The following is a 20584-nucleotide window of genomic DNA, read 5'->3' on the forward strand; positions in this document are numbered from 1 at the left end:
GGTGTGCCATCTGGAAAGCAGCAGCAGCAGCAGCAAAATCAGTGGCGGCGGCTCGCTCATGTTCTCTTGTGTGGCGTGAAGCTGGAGCACGCATCCCGGAACCCGCCGCCCCTCCGCTGGGCTGGACCGGAGCAGCCAGCCCTCTGGACCGATGTCCTGGCCGAAATGTCCCGACACATCTACATACGGAACAAAATTGGCGAGGGCATCCAAGCGCCCATCTTCCAGGTTAGTCAGGTTGTAGCTCAGCTTTTAAGGTTGTTTGGTAACAACATGTTGATGCACCATTTACTAAAAAGTCGCAAAACTTCTATCGATTAGCAAAGCTTGGGTTTGTTGTAGCAAAATTAGATTCAATTATCAAATCAAAGATGTCAAGTGGACAAGTTTGGAGTTATTTATTCTCTGACATTAAAGCATTATAAGCAGGTTGAAGATGCAGGTATTAAAAGAACACTGAAGGAAAGTATTTTTAGAGGACAATAGGCCATCTTATTTGACATTATTTAGTGCAAATTTGCTATTTTTTCTGCCTTTAATTAAAGTGTTTATTGTTTTGACCGTGTACATGCAGGAAGATTATTTTACTTCTGATCCTACCACATTAAGACCTGAAGTCAGAAGACAAAACTTACTCTGATTAAACACTTTTAATGTTAAATATATAATATTATGTGTTAAAATGAGCATATTTCTGAAGAGAAGCTTTCTTCAGCATGATTGATCTTGGAGGGCTAGTAGGGATTATTAATAGCAGGATATTTATAGTGATCTTAATTCTTCTTATCACTCCTCTTTTTTTGGCTTTAACTGAGAGACAGAGGAGAGATGGTGACCCAGATTAATGGCCCTGTTTTATAAATACAGGGAAGTAGGCTCTGACTCTTTGACGGTGACATTGTCATTAACTCTGGAGACTTGAACAGAAATGGGGCAAATCACTGGCAGATAATTAATTTAGCTCCCTGGGGATGAGCTCTGCTGGTATATTTGGATGTTTTGGAAGAGGAATGTGAAGAAAAGTCAGGACATAAGGAGGGAGGAGCAAGGCAAGATAAAGAGGGTGATGCAGAAGTTTTGTTTTTGTGTGTTGCCTGTGTCATGTGGGTGTGCGGTGGCATCAGCACTTACTGTAGATCCCTGTGGAAAAGAGCTGCCTGAAGTAGTGCATGTGTATGAGGGCCACCTCAGGTTAAGACTGTAATTTCCATTCAGGTGAACAGAGGAACGTATTCAAGGAGGAGCCGCCTGAAGAGGTCTGATGGCAGCACCACCTCCACCAGCTTTATCCTCAGACAGGTGGGATTCAACACACCTCTGGCCTGACAAAACATCTAAATACATACATTCATGTGTTTGTTGTCAGGATTATCGCATCACATGGTTTTTCTATGTCCTTGTGATTTTTGTGTAGTTGTGTACCTTCTAAAGCTGTATCACATCTTCGACCAGCAAATTGCAGATACATGTAGGATGTGACACACGCGGCTGTCAACAGCAGAGGGCGGCATTTTGCTATCGCAGTTAGTTGCAGTGCACGAATAAAAGGATCAGATGTCAATAAAAACAGACCAATAACCAAACAAATATAATAGTAAAGAAAAAGTATGAATGGAAAGCAGCCACAGTGAACCAGTACACTGTATAGATCGTTCATAGCACCTTATGCTGTCATGTTAAAAGTTGCAGGTTTTGCTTTAAAATGTTCTGTCAGCAGATAATCTTTAAAGTTGATCAATATCAGGGGGAAAAAATCATTATAAAAAAAAATTGCTGATTAATTTCTGATGATTGATCAGATTATTGTTGACCTCTGTTGGTGAGCTACCCTACAATTAATCTAGCCACATTTAACCCTTTATTTTGAGAAATATTTTTCATAGTCTGCGTACTGCATATTGATCATATTGTTGTATTTTAGGTGATACCCATAAAACATAAACAGCACAGTGTAATTATTTTAATGATTTCTGAAACAGGTGGAGGTCTGTTGACACCATGGGGGGGGGGGGGGGGGGGGGGGGGTTGTTTGTTAAATCTTTGTTATATTGAATTCTCTAAGCTGGCATTCCTGCCCATAAACAGACCACATAAGGCCTCTGTGTAACATTAGAAATAGATTGAATGTATTTTCTGTTCTCTCTGGAGGATAAATAGGCAGAATGAGGACAAGAGGTAACAAGGAAATGGAGGATGCTGTTCCCCTCTTTTACTCCTCCATCCCCCTCCCCCCCTTTCCTGCTACCTCCCCTGCACTAAAAAAAAAAAATCAAGGAGAGCGCTCATCCAAGCCTAGTGGACAGCCAGCCAGCCAATCAGCTCTTTGCACATTGGCTCTGTCATCAGGCTTGGATATTGAGGAAGGATCCACTGCTCTGCTGCTGCTGCTGCTGCCTCTGCTGCTCTCTGCTCTCGCGTATATGTATATGTGTACGTCTGTGTGCGTGTGGGTGTGAGTGGAAGCCTGATGAAATGAAATGCCAGGATTGTGCTACCTCCAGGGAGAGCCTCTCCATCCTATAATGTGAGGCAGCCAGCAAGCACTCTGGGATCAGGGAGAAGCTGCACCCATCAAACAACGGGCCTCCGGAGGACCAGGCGTGATCCAACGGGAGGGGAGATATTTTTTTTTAAATTATTCTTGTGGAGAGAAGGGATTGTCGTCATCCCCCCATCCATCCTTTTTTTTCTCCGGTGCCCCCCCTCCCCTACCTCCTCCGCCTCCACTCGCTTTTTTTCCCCCTCATTCTTCTAGAGGCGCTCGTTGGAATATCAAACCTCCATGTATGACAATTTGTACCTGCATGGATTTGAAGACTCGGAGGCGGTGAGTGTTTCAACGTGTGAATCTGCCTTTGTGCTTTCTTGCCATGTGTTTATTGATGGAAACAGCTCACTGCACACACACACACACACACACATGTATGCATGTACAAGGCCTTTAATGGTTTAAGGAACGGTACTGTGTAGCGTGAGTGTGGAGGGGGGTTGGGTGGGTGTTGGTGTGTAGGCAGATGGCTTCTGATGTGTAACAATTACCCTGTTGTGTTTTAATTGGTTTTTTGTTTTTGTATTTTTGCTGTATCTGCATGTGTGTGTATTTGTGACTGCAATTTGCCTGTAAGACTGTGGGAACAGACATTAAGGGCCAGGAGGAGCCATTTAGGGTTCATCACACTGTGTATGTCCGAGGTGGAAACATGTTCATTAACCTCCAATGAGGCTCACACTGAAATGTCAGATTTCTTGTATTATGTGACCGTGGTTCTGGCATCGTGATGTCATGATGTGGATTGTGATGCTGATGAGTCACATGCTGGAGCTACTCCATTGGATAATAGCTCGGATGCTACAGTGCAGCCATCAGATGTTTTACACAGATGATGTCCACGCTGACGTTTTATTATCGGAGTGGAGGATTTTTAGGGGCACTCTCATCTCTCAAGCAAGTTGGTAGACTCATGAAAGACTGAATCAACTTCTGAATGCTCACCATGCAGCTCAGGAGCATTTTTCATCAGACCTTCTCTTGTATCTGTTCATGAGGGCTGGGTTCCTCCGGGGCCATATGACATTACACAACTGTTCTCACACACTCATGAGTAAACTGAGCAGATAAGTCAAATCAGAGGACTAACTGTTTTTAATACAAGCAGCACAGAACGTTTTCTCATCTCCTGTCAGAGTGATCACTGTAATCTGCTCATTCCCAGATGTGACGGCATCAGCAGTGTGCTGAAGTCAGACCTGGCTTGTGAGAATAAAAGCGAAAGTGCTTAGCTGTGATGACTAACTGGATTGATCTTCTCAGGACTAATGGTCTTCCTTAATTGAATTATCATTAGTGGCTGATTGTTTGGATTAACACAGCAGAAGGAAGCAAAAAATGTTGCATTAATGCAATTCTTACTGGGTGGCAGGATGGACGGCTGCAAGGCTAGCATGTCTGCAGGCACTAAAGTGATTTAAAAAAAAAAATCCCGGACAGCACACCAGTGCACCACTGTGCTCCTGTGGCAAAGGTTGAGACCTTAAGTGTGAAAATGAATAATCCTGCTGTGCATATACATGTTAATTTATTATACATCCAGACATCTTTACTAAACCATTATAGTAATGAAATAATACCAGTTAAATTAGAATTCTTTTACTTCTGTAGTACCATTTTTAGATGAGTGCATCGAATTGTTTCATGGGATTTTAAACAAGTTGAAGAAACACAGAAATCACCTTCCTTCTTCAGCAATTTGTTGACGTGCATTGAATGTGTGGTCATACAAACTGCTGACAGCACAGGAAGAGAAATTCCACTTTGTCTGAGATGCTGCTGGCAGTCTGCTCTCCTCTGTATCAACCATTTGAGCTGCTCAGAGAGCCAAGCCTCCACTCTGGACTTGGCACGACTGAAGCTTTTGCTTCACATTAAGTGATACTATAAAGAAGAATGTTTCAGCTTTATTAATCCCAGCAGGTCAGATGTCAAAGTTTAGGTTTACACGGAAGTCTTTAGCCACCTTTAGCCACAATGTGTGTGTTATCTGTTTTATTAGGGCTCAGCTGATTCATATACTAGCAGACCATCAGACTCAGATGTCTCTCTGGAGGAGGAACGGGAGGTGCAGGCCCAGGTCCAGAGCCAGAGCCCCAGCCAGAGCCAAGGACCTGGACAGAGCCGCCAGGAGAGGGAGCAGCAGGCCGCCATTCAACTGGAGAGAGCCAAGGTAGTGTGATGCTGCTTTAAAATGATGTTTTTGTGCAGGCTGCTCTGTCCACTTACTGTGTTTGTGTTTATGTCCTCCAGACTAAACCTGTGGCATTTGCTGTGAGGACCAACGTCAGCTACTGCGGCGCTTTGGATGAGGATGTTCCAGTACCAGCCACAGCCATCTCCTTTGACGCCAAGGACTTCCTCCACATAAAAGAGGTGCACATGCCCTTTGTTACGACACACACTGCGCACACTGCAATGTGAACCAAGCCCATCACTCATTCAAGAGGCGCTTTTTTTTGTTTGCATCTTCAGAAGTTCAACAATGACTGGTGGATTGGTCGGTTAGTGAAAGAGGGCTGTGAGATCGGCTTCATTCCAAGTCCTCTGAAGCTCGAGAACATCCGGCTCCAGCAAGAGCAGAAGAGAGGACGAGTCCAAGGGTAAGTAACAGAAGAACACAACAGGGTCGGATTTAAAGTACCCATACCAAAGTTATGTGCCATACATTTTGATGCAAAACTAGATTCACACAGAATGTATTATTTATCACCACAAAGGTTTATTTCTTCAACTATGTCACCCAGGCCTGCCCATGACTCATGTCTTTTTGCTCCATGCTTCCCACTCACGCTGACTGTACCAGTCCAACGCTTTCAGTGGCTGTAATTAGCGCACCTATCAGCCTTCTACTCTCCTCATGTGTCTAATGTGTCTTGAATGTTCTGTCATCCAGAGTTGGTGCAGTAACTCACACGGCACCGTTGAGTTTAATCTCACTAGACTGGTGTGTTTTACCGCTTCACTTACAAAGGGAGTCTTCCTCTGCAGCTCCACAGACAGGGAGAGACACACAAAGGATCAAATTCAGAAAAGGCTTTTTTTTGGTTACTTGATATGCATTTTATGAATATAAATGTACAATTTAATAATATTTTCTAAAGAAGTATTTTTTTTTTGTAGAAAGGAGCCAAAACAGGAGTACACATGACCCAATCAGGATATTCTTCTTCTTTGTTAATGTTTTAACCTATGATTATCTACAAGCCTTGATTGGCCTAAGTTAAAAGGTCCCTACTTTGAAGTATCATCATCTTTCCTCTGCAGTAAATGATCACATTAGTGTTTTTTAGTGGTTTTCTGCATTAATACCATGGTGTTTCTTCTGTCTTTCTTTATTCCTTCTTGTCTTTTCTAGTAAGTCTGGAGGGAACTCCTCCTCCAGTGTAGAGGATGAGGTGTCTGCCTCTATCCGACCGCTTATATCCTCGGCAGGTGAGAACGTCAGACAGGGGGAGAGGGCCGTTTCTAGGCACCTGCCAGCTTAGAGCCATGCTTCCTGAACCTAAAAGTTCCTAAACCTAGTCTAAAGCTTCCCATGTCTCTGCATAGAGCATAAGTTCTAAGAGTTGTTGGTACATTTTCCCATCATCCTCCTCTTCCTCCAGTTGAGGACTGCAGGCGCTCTGAGACTGGGGCTTACCACAGTGTGTGAACCCAACGACAAGACTATGACCCCCCTCTGAACTGCACTCATGTGACTAACCTTAGGACAAGAGAAATCCTTTTGTTATCCTTGATAGGTTTCATTTGTTCTGAAACTGATATTAAATGACGCCTCGTGCGGCAGCAGTTACTGACAGCACTGTCACTGTCTTCTCTCCCCTCCTACAGGAAAGCAGAAACAGAAAGTGGTAAGTTGGTGATGGTAAAATTCCCCACTCATTTCCCATCCACTCGACTCTTTTGTGACAGTAGCACCGATAAGAAGTTACAGTCTCATGCCGAACCATCCTTCAGCCCTACTGAAGTTCACAGTGCCAAATCATCACCATCCCTGTGATGCCAAGATACTGCAGCGTTTATATGGAACAGAAGGATTGTAATTAAAGGCAGCAGGGGATGTTTCAGGCTGGAAATGTAGGGACACGGATGCGTTGCTGTGCACTGCGCCATTCACAAATCAGCTGACAGAACTGAAAGAAAAAATTCACAGTTTACCTGTTCAGACATAAATAAAAGGTTAGTCTAAGAAAGACCATAAATAATAAATAATAAATAAATATACAACGAGAGAAAGTCCACACATTATTATTGGAATCAGGATTTTTAGATCTTGTGCGGCAGGAATAATATTAAAAATAGTACCAGGAAAAATGCTAAAAATGATTCAGCATGATGCCTCTGCTGCCATTTATTTATATTATTTTCATGTTTTAAATACAATGTGCTTCAATGTAGTGTACGCTATAATTAATTATGTATTTCTATTGTTTCCATTCTGGTATAGTATTGTGTCGTGGTGCTACTTCTTATTGTTAAATTGGCTTAGTAGTTCTTTACATGTCTGTGTACAGAATCTATCATATCCATCCAATCACATTTTGGAACTAAGTCTAACTAAATGTGTCATATTGATATGTTTCAGATTGACCGATTCACCTATCATTTACTACATGACAACATTTAACGCATCTTTTAGAGTTGTTAGCAATGTTAGCTCCATTGTATGTTTGTGTTATTCTGGGTCATTGTGTGACGAGTCTGCTGCTGCTGCTGCTTTGTGTCAACAGACGGAGCACGTCCCCCCGTACGATGTGGTTCCCTCCATGAGGCCCGTGGTACTGGTGGGACCCTCTCTCAAGGGTTATGAGGTGTGTGTGTGTGTGTTTGTGTGTGTATGGTTGAATCAAAAATAAAATAGCTTGCTGGTAATTATAAGTGTCTTCACCCACATAACATCCAGATTGCAGCCAGACTAATGAGGAAAGGAAGAGGTCATATGGGAATATGTTGAGCACATTCACCAACTGTTAGCTACAGCAGAGTCTATTTGAACACATCAACACCTCCTTTCCTATTTATCCTCACAGATCTTGTCTCTTAACTACATCTTGCAGGTAACGGACATGATGCAGAAAGCACTATTTGACTTCCTCAAGCACAGATTTGATGGCAGGTGAGGCTTCGTCTGGTCACATTTTACTGTGTTTAGATAAAATAAGAACCAGTCTGTTATGTATCTGACACACTTGTGTTTGCAGGATATCTATAACACGAGTCACAGCAGATATATCACTGGCCAAGAGGTCCGTCCTCAACAACCCCAGTAAGAGGGCCATAATTGAGCGCTCCAACACTCGCTCCAGTTTGGGTGAGAAAACCACAAATTCTTCTGTAATTTAGGTGAAAAAAGCCTATTAACACATACTAATGTGTGTTGTTTTTGTCCTGTCAGCTGAGGTGCAGAGTGAGATCGAGAGGATCTTCGAATTAGCCCGCTCCCTGCAGCTGGTGGTGCTGGATGCGGACACCATCAACCACCCAGCCCAGCTCCTCAAGACCTCCCTGGCACCCATTATCGTCCATGTTAAAGTGTCCTCGCCAAAGGTACTCATTGCAGGACACGGTTAGTTTTATCACTCTGTGATGAGCAGGTAGTGGATTACTTGGAGCCTAATAATCATCAGATCAATCTGGGGTGCGACTGATAAGATCTCCACAGCTACTGCAAGCAGAGAGCCCCTAGGCGTTTTAAAGGTAACAGTCTCTGTTAGGTTGATATTCTGCTTTCACAACATTAGCTTAAAGTCAGCATGGCACCTTTGCATGGAACAGTATGTCTGCTGCACTGGGACTGCAGTGGATCAGCTGTCCAGTTCTGGAGGGTCAAACATTTACACAGGAGAAGTCTGCATGTGTTCAGCAGCACACCCTATCAGCATGCTGAGCAGTAACACTCGCCAAATCAGGAAGTACGTAGCAAGACTTCAGCAAGAACCAGTCAGAATTATTTTATGAGTAGGACACTCATAATTTACTTGTTTTATTTGGGAGATCTTATATTTATTTTCCCTGTCTCTGTCTTCCAGGTTCTGCAGAGGTTAGTAAAGTCCAGAGGGAAGTCCCAGAGCAAACACCTAAATGTGCAGCTTGTGGCTGCAGACAAACTGGCCCAGTGTCCACCGGTGGGTCCAAAAATATATTCCACAAAGAAAGTTCAAATGACAGTCGTGTGTGGGTTGCTTACCTTCCTCTGTCAACTGCTGCACACAGGAAATGTTTGACGTCATCCTGGACGAGAACCAGCTGGAGGATGCCTGTGAGCATCTCGCCGAATACCTCGAGGCCTACTGGAAAGCGACTCACACCTCGATGGCGACTCCCCTAAACCCCCTGCTGGGACGCAATCTGGGCCCCACCGCACTCACCCCTTACCCCACCAGCATCTCTGGACTGCAGGTACCCGACAAACTGTCTGTGAAACTGTGAATATTAAGCACTTTAGTGCAGCTGTTAGTTTTCTCAGCACTGTGTATTGATGACCTCGGTGTGTCCATGTGATTAGCAGAGCCAAAGAATGCGACAGAGCAACCACACCGGAGATAACTCCACCCCAAACGAACGGCGCAACCTGATGACATCAGATGAAAACTACCACAATGAGCGGGCGCACAAGGGACGCAACCGCATGTCGTCCGGCTCGCAGCACAGCCGCGAGCAGCAGGACCCCTACCAGGACTACCAGGACCCCTATCAGGATGCATACAAGCCACATCGCAACCGCAGTTCACCAGGCAGCTACAGCCATGACTCCAGGCACCGGCTCTGAGCCCGCTGCTGTCACCACCAGGCCGCAGTGGGCCAGATTCCACCCAAAAGAAACGCTGCAATAGAGCCAAGATGGTCCCAAATTGTACCTTTTTGTTTGATTCACCTGGCTATTTTTTTTCAAAGTCACGTTCAGGTATTTGTTGTCAGGGCAACCCCACGTCAATCAACAGCACGTGTGGTTCCGGAGGTCCAGGATCCCAGTTTTAACTAAAATGATTTCCTTTATTTTCAGTTTGTGGGACCTTCTGGGATTGTACTAACACCATGCTCAGCAGATGTGCAGCGCAGATTGTGCTTGTTGTCTGTGTCAGCAAGCTAATTATGGATAGCTGGTGATGTGTTGGCATCTGAGTACCTTGAACATCGCAGCAGATTAGAGGGACGTCCACTGCGCACACACGCACACACACACACACAGACTGCTGAAGGCTGCTGGGCCGTGTATAAATCCTCTCACCATTTAGCTTATTGCATGCTGATAGATGATCAACCTCCGCATCCACTTCACCCATATTTTGTACCTAGCATTCTGGATTCTGAAGGTGTAGATATGGAGGTCCAATTTTCTAAAATCGCCTGGGTGTGGATCGGTGGGTTTGTGCAGATGATATCTGGTTTTAAAAAAACTGGTGCTTGACATTCCTAAAACTATTTTGCTATTTGAAAGTCACTTTGAGCAAGGCCAGCTTTTCTGTAGCATAGCTTTAGGATTTTCTTTGACCCTCACCGTCAGAGGCAGAACAGATTGTGATGGTGCTGGGATCAGATCTTAGTTACACTGTAGGAGAAGGCAATACTGCTTCTGTTCCAAACAGCGAGCACTTAGAAACAGCCTGTTTGATAGTGTAGTGAAATACAATAGCAAAATTCTACTTGAGATGCATTCATTGTTGTGTGGAGCAGGTTGGGATGTTCTGTCTGACATTTTTGGGATAGGAGGAACTGTTTTTTGTTTGTTGGTTAGACCTAAAAGAGCATCAAGCTTTTAATTCACTAGCACTGAAATTTAAAGTCTTATGCAGATGACGGTTACCAGTAGGTCCGTTTGTTGGTTTTTGGCAATTGAAACTGTATAAAAAAAAAAAGTGATGTTGCAGGATCGGTTGCGTCATGTTCATTCTCTGTGTAGCTGGCATGTTGTTCTGACTGCAGAGCATGTTCCCTCCGAGCGTAAACTAGAACCCTACTGTAATCAACTTAATGTTTGTAGACGTATAGGGCACCTCCCCCCCCTAAAAAAAAAGAAGAAAAAAGAGAAAAATGATCCAAATTACAGGTGAATGATCCGAATCCCTGAGGTGTTTGACCAATCAATACACAGAAATTCAGGAAGTGTTGCATGATTTAAAGGTGGAGCCTTCCTAAATGGTAGAAAGCGCACTGAAACACAGTCCTCACAAAAAAAGGGTCGGAGTTTATCTGACCCACATGGTGCTTTGTAAGGAAAAAGAGAGCTGCTCATTATGTTTCAATGGTTGTCATGTACATATTTCCTTCTTTTAAGATCAGAGAGACAAAAACAGAACATTTGGATTTCTTGGATGTTTACAGAGACCTTGGCATGGGGTCTTTACTTTGTGTTGCTTTGCTGCGGATAAATTTAGTTCTGACTGAGCCTAATTTGAATCTTATATGACTGAGGATGGTAAATAAAGAAAGGCACTCAACCAGTCAAATCTAAATTTCCTGCTGCGCTCCCTGATATCAGAAACATACAGTGTGGAACTAAATGTTTTCTTTGGCATGTTTAGGCACAATGTCGAACAAACGATCGGAGGAGATCAGCAAAAACCTCTGTTCTGCTTCAGAAAGTAGCATACATTCTGACCTATATACAAGGAGAGTCTGTCCCCAAGAATTTACCAGCCTGACACAGTTTGCAAACTAATTTTTCCTAAGTCCTAATTAGAGAAACTTTCAGAGGAGAGCGTGGCTGGGTGCCTCTTCTCTTCTTCTTCTCTGCAGTCTCGCGTGTTTCAAATGCAAAAAAAATGTAGATCACCGTGTATAGATCTAGATGAATTAGAAGCCTGTATAGCACAAAAAAGAAAGCAAAAAATTTGGAGGTTTTTGAGCAACTGGTTCTACAATGTGAATCTGTGCACGGATAATTCAGATGATTCTGCCCTCATGTTCCTGTTTATTTCTTCTCTGTCTGTTGCTGGGCTGACACCACGACTCTAAATGGAAAAACTGTTCCTGAACAGCTGTCTCATTCTGCCCCATTACAAAACCCCATTGGTTGATTGAACAGGGAGCCATTTACCATTCAAAAAAAAAAAAATACAACCAACCAATGCTGAGCTGGGCTGCTTGAGACAATCACAATAGATTTCCAGGCCAGCGTTCCACCATCCCTCCAAAATGATTAGTTTATTTTGAGGATCAGAACAAATTAACACCGCGCTCTCTCACAGACCTCACAAACTCTGTCTGTCCCGGCTTTCTTTAGCTTTTCTTTCACCTGTGGCCAAACTGGTCTAAAGATGAACCTAAAGGGAGGCTTTTCTTTGGTAAAATATGAAAAAAAACAACAACAAAAGAAGCAAAACATTTATTCCAGTAGAAAAGTAATAGACGAATATTTGCTGGCAATTATTTTTATAACAAATAAATGTACATAATGTCTTTGAGAAATGCTTTTTGCTGTATTCATGTGCTGAATTGAGACGACTACCCACGTGGTACACTTGGAACAACAGCAAGGTCCAGTATACAAAGTAATGTGCAATACAAAACAGCATGCTGTTTTTAAACGAGGAACTTTATGTACTGTACTATGCAACCGCAAACTGTGTACATCGCTTCATGCTGTGGCCTCTCCAACCGCCCTTTTCCAAGCAGCTTCATCTGGACGTTTAAGGGGTTTCTTTGTGTTTTTTTTTTGTTTGTTTGTTTTCTGTGGAAGATGAAAACCTAAGCAGCTTATGCGGTATTGCATGCATAATGTACCATTCTAATTTATAAAAAGCAATTAAAAGAAAAAAATACATGGAATTGAAGGTGATTGTGTTTCAGGCAAAGCTACAAGTGACTTAAAAAAAGAAGTCTTTTTCAAAATAAAAGTCGTTCTAAATTTGTCTCCACTACATTTTTACATTTGGGGAAGCCGGGCGTCCAATAATAATACAGTCACGCCAGCTGTTTACAGCTGTGTGTTAGCGTCTGAATGATTCACACAGGTGTGTGTAGTTAATGCTAATGAGTGCCAGCACAATGTGGGCTTCTATCTGCCTGCTAGTGTCACTCAATAGTTGTACAGTGGTCCTACATGGCAACAAAGCTGCTAATGAGATGTTTGATTTGACCTTTGCTGCTGGGTTATTATAATAATTTTTTATCTTGTTGATGTCCATAATATACTTCAAAATGTTGCCTCTTATTGGTGTGTAGGCTGCATGCAATGCATTTACAAGGCCGTGGTAGTTTTTTGTGCATGGCACCTATGCACCAACAGAGGGCACCCTAACATGACAAGGACAGTGTTCAACATATTACTGAACAGTAGGAAAGTGAGTTATACCACCAACATGTCAGTAGGGGGCTCTCTAACACCACAAATATTAGGTGACAATGGCAGAGAGAGAGAGAGAGAGAGAGAGAGAGGGGCCAACAATGTGCCGGAACTCGTCAGTATCAACTACATGCACCTGTGTGAACCTCACCCAGGTGCATGTAGTTGATGCTGCCGGCACAATGTTGACATGTGATGTATTTAAACTGCAAAGCAATTCTCCTTCACAGCTCTGTCTAAGTGTTGATGTTATTTTTGTTTTAAGAAGTTACATAAGAATAAGATTTCCCAGCAGCCTTTGCACCATATCAAAATGTGGATGTGGACCAATCATGGCATTTTACGAGTGTGACCCATTTTTCCCCACAATGAGTAAATACAGCTGGTGCTGAAAAAAGCAGGATTCATGTGACTTTAGTGTAAACTGTGTCAGATAGGAGCCATTAAGCATAAAGGTCAGCATGTTACTGCTCTGTATAGGTCTGTGTGTGTACAGTGAGGCAGCAGTGAGTCACTGCACAGAGTACAGTCACTCATATTAGTGGATGCAGCTTTGACTTCAGCTCCTGATGAAGACCAGAGATTGTTTCAAATGTCGTCTTGTTTGGTTTGTTGTTGTTGCTAACCTCTGGTTCTCTTTTCTTTCCATCAGGGAAATGAACAACATGTCAGCTTCATATTTGAATGTGTACACACAGTAAAATCTTTATACACACAAACATATTATAAACAGCAAGATACCATCCCATCAGAGCAGGGTCTGAATCTGACCTCACAGGTATCACAACAGCCAGAAGGGTTATCGCCCACAGACAGGGGCCACAGTCTGATCTATTAAAGTTCAGCTGACAACAGAAACAGAACAAATGGGCAGAGCAGAGAGGCAGGTGCTGCTGCCAAGGTAAACATGGCTGGAGGAAGAGGAGGCAAGTGACAAACCATTAAACAAAGGCTGAGGACAGTTACCATAGAAACAGTGAAATTGATGAAAAACAAAAGGTTTGATATTTCAGTTAAAGTGCCGCCACAGAAGTTGATCTCATTGATCTGCTCTGCCAGCAGTAATCTGATTACATTTCTCCACAGTGTGTAAAAATAAGCAGATTAGCTCATTGATTTACTGACGTGCAGCTTCCAGGAAGATGCTCCGTCTCCTCCTTTGTGATGTGAGGATGTTGTGCTTTCATGTCCTCCCTGCATAGTGTCTCTCAGACGAACGTTCCTGTTTAGAACCATTATCTGGCCGAAGCTCGTCCATCTCTATCTGCACCGGGTCCCTGCTCCAAACTATCAGTGAAGGAGTCTTCCATGTTTGGCTAACAGCACCGGGCCCTCGTCCAGCATTGTGTTTAAATATGAGAGCTGGCTGACAGCTGTTATGAGTTCAGCTGTACACACTGTTGGATGTATGTGTGTTTAGATCCGTCCTGGACCCAATGAATGAAGCAAATTGACGTAAGGGGCCAATTGTTTGACTTCTGCAGCCAAAAAAAAATCTCTTGTAAAATGTTCATTCAAATGTTGCACAATATGAGGTGGTGAGCTGTGCAGACAAACAGTGTTTCTGTCTCCTCATCCTGTAATGCTCCGACTCTGCTCTTAGTGGGAGATGATGAATATTGTTTGCAGATGTGGGGGCCATCATGGACGGTGTGAAGATAAAGCACATGCCATCCCTGCTGATGTGGAATGTTCTTATCACTCTCAGGCTGCCATTTGGTCGAGGTGCTTTCAGTCCTGGACAGCGGTGAGAAATAAAGGACAGAAATGAGCTAGTTAGGTCAAAGGGGTTACACACCTCCTCCTTTAGTGTGCACTTCCTCTTTAGAGTATGTGAGAGGAGCGGAGCGGGCTGCTCTGTCTCAGTTTGTGCTGAGGGTTTGTAACGGGTCGAGTTCACAGAAGGGGACTTAAAGCATGATGAAGGAGCGGTGCTGGTTTTAACCTGGACCTCTTTGTGGCTGTGGATATGACATGCAGAGGAGCCAGGAGGAGCTGCACTTTATTTCTCCTCACGAAGACTTCATGACCCGACCGAACCTCACAGGAAGGTAAAAGTCTCCAAGAGGTGTTTCTTATTTCATTTTATTTCATTATTTTTAGAAAATAGATTTTTACACAGCTTTAAAGTTTCAGAGAGATCTGGACAGCTGCTGCTTTCTGTGTATTCACATTTTAAAGCTCTTTAAAAGCAGGACTTTGACACCATAAAGCTCTTTCTACACACGGAGGAGTGATTTGTACATTTACATGGACAGAAATAGGAATGTTGCACTTTCTTATACTAAAGCACATGATGGGACTTAAACAGGGCGACGTAATAAAGTTTGATCATAAAGACATAAAAGTAAGTGTGTAATATATAGGTGTGGTTTATGGTACACTGTGAGAGTCTGAACTGCTGCTCAGCACATATATCACTGTCTCAAATAGAACAGACACAAAGGGCGCTGTAACTGCAGCTGATGAATTATTGAGCCACAACATGCTGCTAACAAAGAGGTTCATTTGCTTCAGAGTGAACAGCGAGCTGAAGCTGTGAGCCTTTAGAGCTCCTCTCCTCCTCAGCAGAAACAGAGCTGCCATTCTCTGAGCATGTGATATATGAGGGAACTTTAAAGCTGCAGTGTGTGACATCTGTCTCCCCCTTCTGGCAGACAGCCTGCTGCCAACAGCTTAATATTGCTGCTGTATAAGTCTGTATCGGGGACCTTTAATGGGTCACAGAACACACTGTAACAGCAATAAAGCTAAGCTAAGCTAGCTATCATGTCTCTCCTCCTCAGCAGTGAACCAGGACCTTGATGGGACAGGAGACCTGCAGCACACCCTTCACCTATGATGGACTACAACGAGTCCCTTGCCCTGCTCTCCGCAGAGCACCTCATCTACGTCATCACCGTGCCGCTGTCCACCTCCATCATCCTGGCCAACCTTGTCATCATCCTGGGCATCTCCTGGAACCGCCAGCTCCACAACACACCCAACTACTTCTTCCTCAGCCTGCTGGTGGCTGACATGTGCACGGGCATGGCGCTGCCTTTCATACCGCTGATGGGTCTGAACCGGGAGTTAAGTTTTAGCTCCTGCCTGGTGGCTCATGTGTTCCCAAATTTCCTCTTCTTGGCCTTCCTGTTCAACCTGGTGATGGTCCACTACGAGCGCTACATCTGCATCGTGGACCCCCTGCATTACAACAACCTGTGGATGCACCGCAGCCTGCCGTTAGCGCTGCTCGCGGCGTGGGCGCCACCTCTTCTGTACGCATCTCTCCCTGCTTTCGGCTGGAATAACTGGACAGGGCCTGATTGGAACAGCTGTTGTGCAAGCAGCCACAAGGTGGCGCCACTTTCAAACTGTTCCACCAATGGAACCACGTGCTGCTCGTACAGGCGCGTGTTCCCCAACGCTTTCATCTACTTGGAGGTGTATGGGCTGGTTCTACCTGCTATCCTCACCATCGCTGGCATGACAGGCCGCGTTCTGTGGATCACCAGAGGCCAGCTGAAGGACATCTGCCGCCTCCATCGCTCTGTGGAGCGGGGAAACCAGGCCTCGGACCGGGAGCACCGGCTGAACCTGCGCTACACTCGCTGCGTGGTGGCCGTGTCGCTGACCTTCCTCGCCTGCTGGGTCCCCTACCTCATCTACATGCACGTCTGCATCGCATTCTTGATCAGCGACACCAAGTGGAGCTCCACCACTCACATCGTGCTGTCCTGCACGGGCATCGGGAGCATGGCGGTGGTTCCATTGGTGCTCGGCTTGGCCAACAGGCAGTACACGGAACCTACATACAAACTGGTGCAGAAACTCAGAGACAGGTGGAGGCGGACGGCACAGGGGTCAGAGGCAGAGGGCTGAGGACCACTCCTATTTATTAAAGTTAAAGTTAAAGAATAAAATAATGCATTTGATGTGTGTTCTCTATGATAACATCACAAAGGAAATAAACGTGCATCAGTGTGCTGCATCCTGCAAAGCTGTGCTGCCTTCCTGCTCTGACATGAGGTTTAGCGTGTGGGAGGACAGGCAGACTTTAATGAGGTTAAACAACGTCTGAGTCAGACGGGGAGGAGAGCTCATGGGGAGGTCAGCCTCTCTGGTTCTGACATGTTTTCCACATCATGCATGTGTCAGGAAGATGGAGGAGAACCGGAAGCAGAGGCGGAGGAGACGTCAGGCTCCAGCTGATCTGCTGATGATTGAATCTTCATCATTAAATGCACTTTTTTTTATTCAACATAGGAATGATATATATGTTAGCATGTGTGCGGGAGCTGCAGGCATCACCTCACTAATTCAGGTGCCTTGAAACATTTACTTATTCATTTGTATTATGGGTATTGATAGATGGGTTTTTGGTTCTCTCTCTCAGAGGTGAGGGCCTTGATGAAGGTCTGGTGTGGATGATCAGGCTTGTTGGGGCATACCGAGTGGAGAGAGGGGGGAGCTTGCAAATGTTTCTTTGCTTCTTTTTTTAGGTCGGGTTACAGTGATTAAAGTAAGTTTAAGAAGTTGGATATTGTTTGGATTATGTTGTATGTAAAGTGGATTTGGGATTAAATAGAAATGTTTTGTACATATGTTTATATGGGTTTGTGGTTCCCTTGGTTGCCCTGTAATGGTGAGGGTGTTTGTGTTTGTGTTGGTGGAGGATGCAGGGGACAGCAGACATTTTGATCATGGTGCTTTATTCATTGAAAGTACACTGATTTATTGTAAGTTACAAATGAGAACATGAGAAAGAGAACAACTCCAGGAAAATGTACAGGTCTTCAGACAGGCACACACACTCCCCCTCTGCAGCGTTGTGTAAAGATGTAGCAGCACTGAAGCAAGTTATTCCTGATATTATTGATTTTGTGTGTGTGTGTGTGTTTTTAGGCTGAGATACTCCACATCTTTTCAAATGTTAACCAAGATAAGAAACCCTTTTCAAAAAGAGACACAGCTGCTTGTCGTAAACATCCAAACCAAGATCCTGCCATGGAGCCAGAGCGTTCTCTCTACCAGGAAGCACACAAAGGTGAGATGTAATTAAAGTTCATTACAAAATACTTTAACTTAAGGGGATATATGGTGTGAAATCCTGCAGACTGACAGCGCTGGTCCATCAGTCCGTATACCGGGAGCTTTCAGACACGACTCTGCCTGCTTCCACTTCCACCCGGATCAGCAGGCGCTTCTTGGCCAAGCCGTTGAGCCCTGTGGGGATGGCGGTGGTTGCCGTGGGTTCGGTGGGTTTTCGTGGCTTCTCTGGCAGGTGTTGCTTCAGTGGGAGGTGAACGTCTGCATGCAAGTAAGGACTTGGATTGGTTGGTTTGTTTTTTAGAAATCTGAGCGAAAGAGAGGTTTGATTTTAGTCAGGGATGAGAATGTTATGAATCATGATTTTCATTTGTCCAATTAAAAAAAAATCACGTAAGACGGCTGCATTGCTTGGGAGTATAGTTAATTCTGGTACTTTGAGGCTTTCTATGAATACGATTAGATTTCCAATCTCAGGCTCGACACCTACTTAAGAGTAGCAGAATGCTGCAGGAGGATTTTGTGAGGTTTTATTATACAATTTGTGAAATTAATATGAAATAAAGGGCTGTTAATTCAAATAATGAAATGGTTCTCACCTGTTTGGCGGATGAGGTTGCTCATTCTTTGCAGACATGGAGCAGAGACAGTTGTTAGTAGAAGCATTGGTACATAAAAAATACTCTCACCCCATCACCACCGTGTAGGCACTCACCTCTGCTCCTCGCCCTCCAGCAGCTTGCGGTAGGTGGCGATCTCGATGTCCAAGGCCAGCTTGAGGTTCAGCAGTTCCTGGTGTTCGCGGATCTGCAAAGTCAAGTCTTGCTTGGCCCGCTTTAGAGCCTCCTCTAGCTGGGCAATTTGCTCGCGGCCCCTGTCGAGGTTTTCATCACCCTCACGTCTGGCATCATCGATTTCCTTCTTCAGCATCTCTTCCTAACAGAGAAGGAGATGTGATTAGTGGCTGTGCTTTGTAATGGAGGAGTTGTGTGCTGATCTGGGTGATCCCAACCTTTCTTTTGAGACCATCCAGGTCTCCAGTGAGTCTCTGAATGAGGCGGATCGTGTCTGCGATATCCCTCCTTATATCACGCACTTCCTGCTCACGCTGCCCTGCAGTTAACACCAAGGCATCCATCTAATGGAGAGAAGGGAAGGTCAAACGAAGCCTCAGAGGAAAACCTGTGACTGTGATTGTTGTTCACCTTCTTCTGGTTCCACTGCTCGGCTTCCTCCCTGGTGCGAGCAGCCATGTTGCCATACTGGGCCTTGACGGCCTCGATGACCTCGTCCATGTCCAGACCCCTTTTGTTGTTGTCCCGGATGACCACAGTCTCATTCTGGACCTGTGACTCCAGCTCTTTGATCTCCTGCAGGGGGCAGACAGGAGCATGACAGTTAATAGAGAAAGCTCTTTTTAGTTTTGGCCTGGTCTTTGGCGCTGTGCTGGTGTTACCTCATCAAAGCCGAGCCTCAGGAAGTCCAGTTTTCCTATCAGGTTTTCCAGGTCCAGAGCCTGGTCTACTGCCTCAAAGTGACCTTCATCTACAATCTGTCACACACACACACACATGTGTTAGTGTGTGTGCACAGTGAATTTTAATCTTGAAGAGTTTTTGTACCTTTTTTGTGATGACAAACTCATTCTCCAGATCAGCTCTCTTCTTAATCTCATCCTCATAGCTAAAAAATATTTGCAAGGTTAAAATTTGAAAACTAAATGAACACATCAGAGAGTGAACCTGCTGCTCACCTCTTCTTGGTGTCCTCCACCTGCTCCTGCTCCTTCAGGAGCTCCGCCTTTAGCTTTTCCTGGTCTTGGAGCAGACCGTCGATCTGTTGCTCCAGATCGTTTCCCAGCTGCCTCACGAGGTCGTCCACCTTCCCCTGATAGTCCTCCTGCTCCTTGAGGATCTTCAGCTTGGTGTCCAGCATCTTCTTCTCGTGCTCCAGGTGTTTCACCTGAAATACATGCGGACAAAGTATAGGAAGGAATGAGCAGGAATGCAGGAGGGGCTGCTGTCCACAAGGTGGCGCCCTACACGTACTTCAAAGCATCTTCACAAAGAGCAGCAGCAGGAGACACTTTTTGTGGCCTCTGGTAACAGAAATCATGCTGTGCAGGTTCTGCTGCTTTTATAACGGACACAAAATGTATTTAATTGAAAAAAAGTTTTAAAATATATATATATATATATATATATATAATTTTAAAATTATATATATATAACTGTGTTTATATGTGTGTATATATATATATATATATTATAGCAAATAAATAGGAAAATAATCGACGACTAGTGATAGAAAATACAAACCTTATCAATCAGCTGCACAAACTTGTCGTTGAGTCCAACCATGTCGTCCTTCTCCCTGGATTTATCCGAGTCCACTTTGTTGGTCGGCTGGCTCTTGATCGGTGCCGAGGATCTGGGGCTGTAGCTCTGGCTGCTGTAATCCCTTGGTTTAGACATGTTGAATCTTGTGGCGACGATCTGATGTTCGGCCGGACAGGTGAGAGGCGAAGACACCCGCACCGCTCCAGATCACCTGCTTTTATAGTGAACACGGACCACCCATCACCTCCCCAAACCTCTGCAGGCGGCCAATCACAGGGGGACGAATGCAACACTACACTCACAATTACACAGAAAAATAAAAATGTGAACGGGAAATACTTGAACATCAACTCTGTACCTGTTTGTCCAGGAGTGATG

At 44.4% G+C, this 20584-nt stretch overlaps 3 protein-coding genes across 7 annotated transcripts; 2 read left to right on the forward strand and 1 right to left on the reverse strand.

Annotated features, from left to right (window-relative positions):
* Positions 1 to 45: 45 nt before the first annotated feature.
* On the forward strand, positions 46 to 12148 carry LOC114448542 (voltage-dependent L-type calcium channel subunit beta-4-like). 4 transcript variants are annotated; one of them, XM_028425571.1, is made up of 14 exons: positions 46 to 228; positions 1216 to 1299; positions 4551 to 4721; positions 4802 to 4924; positions 5024 to 5151; positions 5907 to 5983; positions 6383 to 6402; positions 7282 to 7362; positions 7609 to 7667; positions 7753 to 7862; positions 7947 to 8098; positions 8581 to 8676; positions 8765 to 8950; positions 9057 to 12148. In XM_028425571.1, exons 1-14 carry the CDS (start codon positions 166 to 168, stop codon positions 9318 to 9320), a joined length of 1614 nt encoding a protein of 537 aa, XP_028281372.1. In that variant the 5' UTR covers positions 46 to 165; the 3' UTR covers positions 9321 to 12148. The 4 variants fall into 4 exon arrangements, with proteins under 4 accessions (XP_028281372.1, XP_028281354.1, XP_028281381.1 ...); XM_028425553.1 differs by lacking the exon at positions 5907 to 5983 and having other exon boundaries at positions 6384 to 6402; XM_028425580.1 differs by lacking the exons at positions 46 to 228; positions 1216 to 1299 and adding an exon at positions 2430 to 2827.
* A 2568-nt stretch (positions 12149 to 14716) lies between these two features.
* Positions 14717 to 16700, forward strand: LOC114444770 (G-protein coupled bile acid receptor 1-like). Its single transcript, XM_028419581.1, has 2 exons — positions 14717 to 14887; positions 15623 to 16700. Exon 2 carries the CDS (start codon positions 15675 to 15677, stop codon positions 16698 to 16700), a length of 1026 nt encoding a protein of 341 aa, XP_028275382.1. The 5' UTR covers positions 14717 to 14887; positions 15623 to 15674.
* An 813-nt stretch (positions 16701 to 17513) lies between these two features.
* LOC114427214 (intermediate filament protein ON3-like) lies at positions 17514 to 20402 on the reverse strand. 2 transcript variants are annotated; one of them, XM_028395112.1, is made up of 9 exons: positions 20186 to 20402; positions 19621 to 19829; positions 19490 to 19550; positions 19324 to 19419; positions 19073 to 19237; positions 18880 to 19005; positions 18583 to 18803; positions 18467 to 18492; positions 17514 to 18128 (listed from the first exon to the last, which is right to left on the reverse strand). In XM_028395112.1, the coding sequence occupies exons 1-9, from the start codon at positions 20339 to 20341 to the stop codon at positions 17953 to 17955; spliced, it is 1236 nt and encodes a 411-aa protein (XP_028250913.1). In that variant the 5' UTR covers positions 20342 to 20402; the 3' UTR covers positions 17514 to 17952. The 2 variants fall into 2 exon arrangements, with proteins under 2 accessions (XP_028250913.1, XP_028250922.1); XM_028395121.1 differs by having other exon boundaries at positions 17987 to 18175; positions 20186 to 20401.
* Positions 20403 to 20584: the final 182 nt, after the last annotated feature.

Source organism: Parambassis ranga, chromosome 2, assembly GCF_900634625.1.
Source record: "Parambassis ranga chromosome 2, fParRan2.1, whole genome shotgun sequence".
NCBI classification, from domain to species: Eukaryota; Metazoa; Chordata; class Actinopteri; family Ambassidae; genus Parambassis; species Parambassis ranga.

Coding starts and splice junctions, on each gene's coding strand:
- LOC114448542 (XM_028425571.1), top strand. CDS start 166: ATGTCCCGACACATCTACATACGGAACAAAATTGGCGAGGGCATCCAA. Junction 229..1,215: donor TCCAAGCGCCCATCTTCCAG/GTTAGTCAGGTT, acceptor ATTTCCATTCAG/GTGAACAGAGGAACGTATTC. Junction 8,951..9,056: donor CCAGCATCTCTGGACTGCAG/GTACCCGACAAA, acceptor CCATGTGATTAG/CAGAGCCAAAGAATGCGACA.
- LOC114444770 (XM_028419581.1), top strand. CDS start 15,675: ATGATGGACTACAACGAGTCCCTTGCCCTGCTCTCCGCAGAGCACCTC.
- LOC114427214 (XM_028395112.1), bottom strand. CDS start 20,341: ATGTCTAAACCAAGGGATTACAGCAGCCAGAGCTACAGCCCCAGATCC. Junction 19,830..20,185: donor TTGTGCAGCTGATTGATAAG/GTTTGTATTTTC, acceptor CATGTATTTCAG/GTGAAACACCTGGAGCACGA. Junction 19,238..19,323: donor TGAGGCTCGGCTTTGATGAG/GTAACACCAGCA, acceptor TGCCCCCTGCAG/GAGATCAAAGAGCTGGAGTC.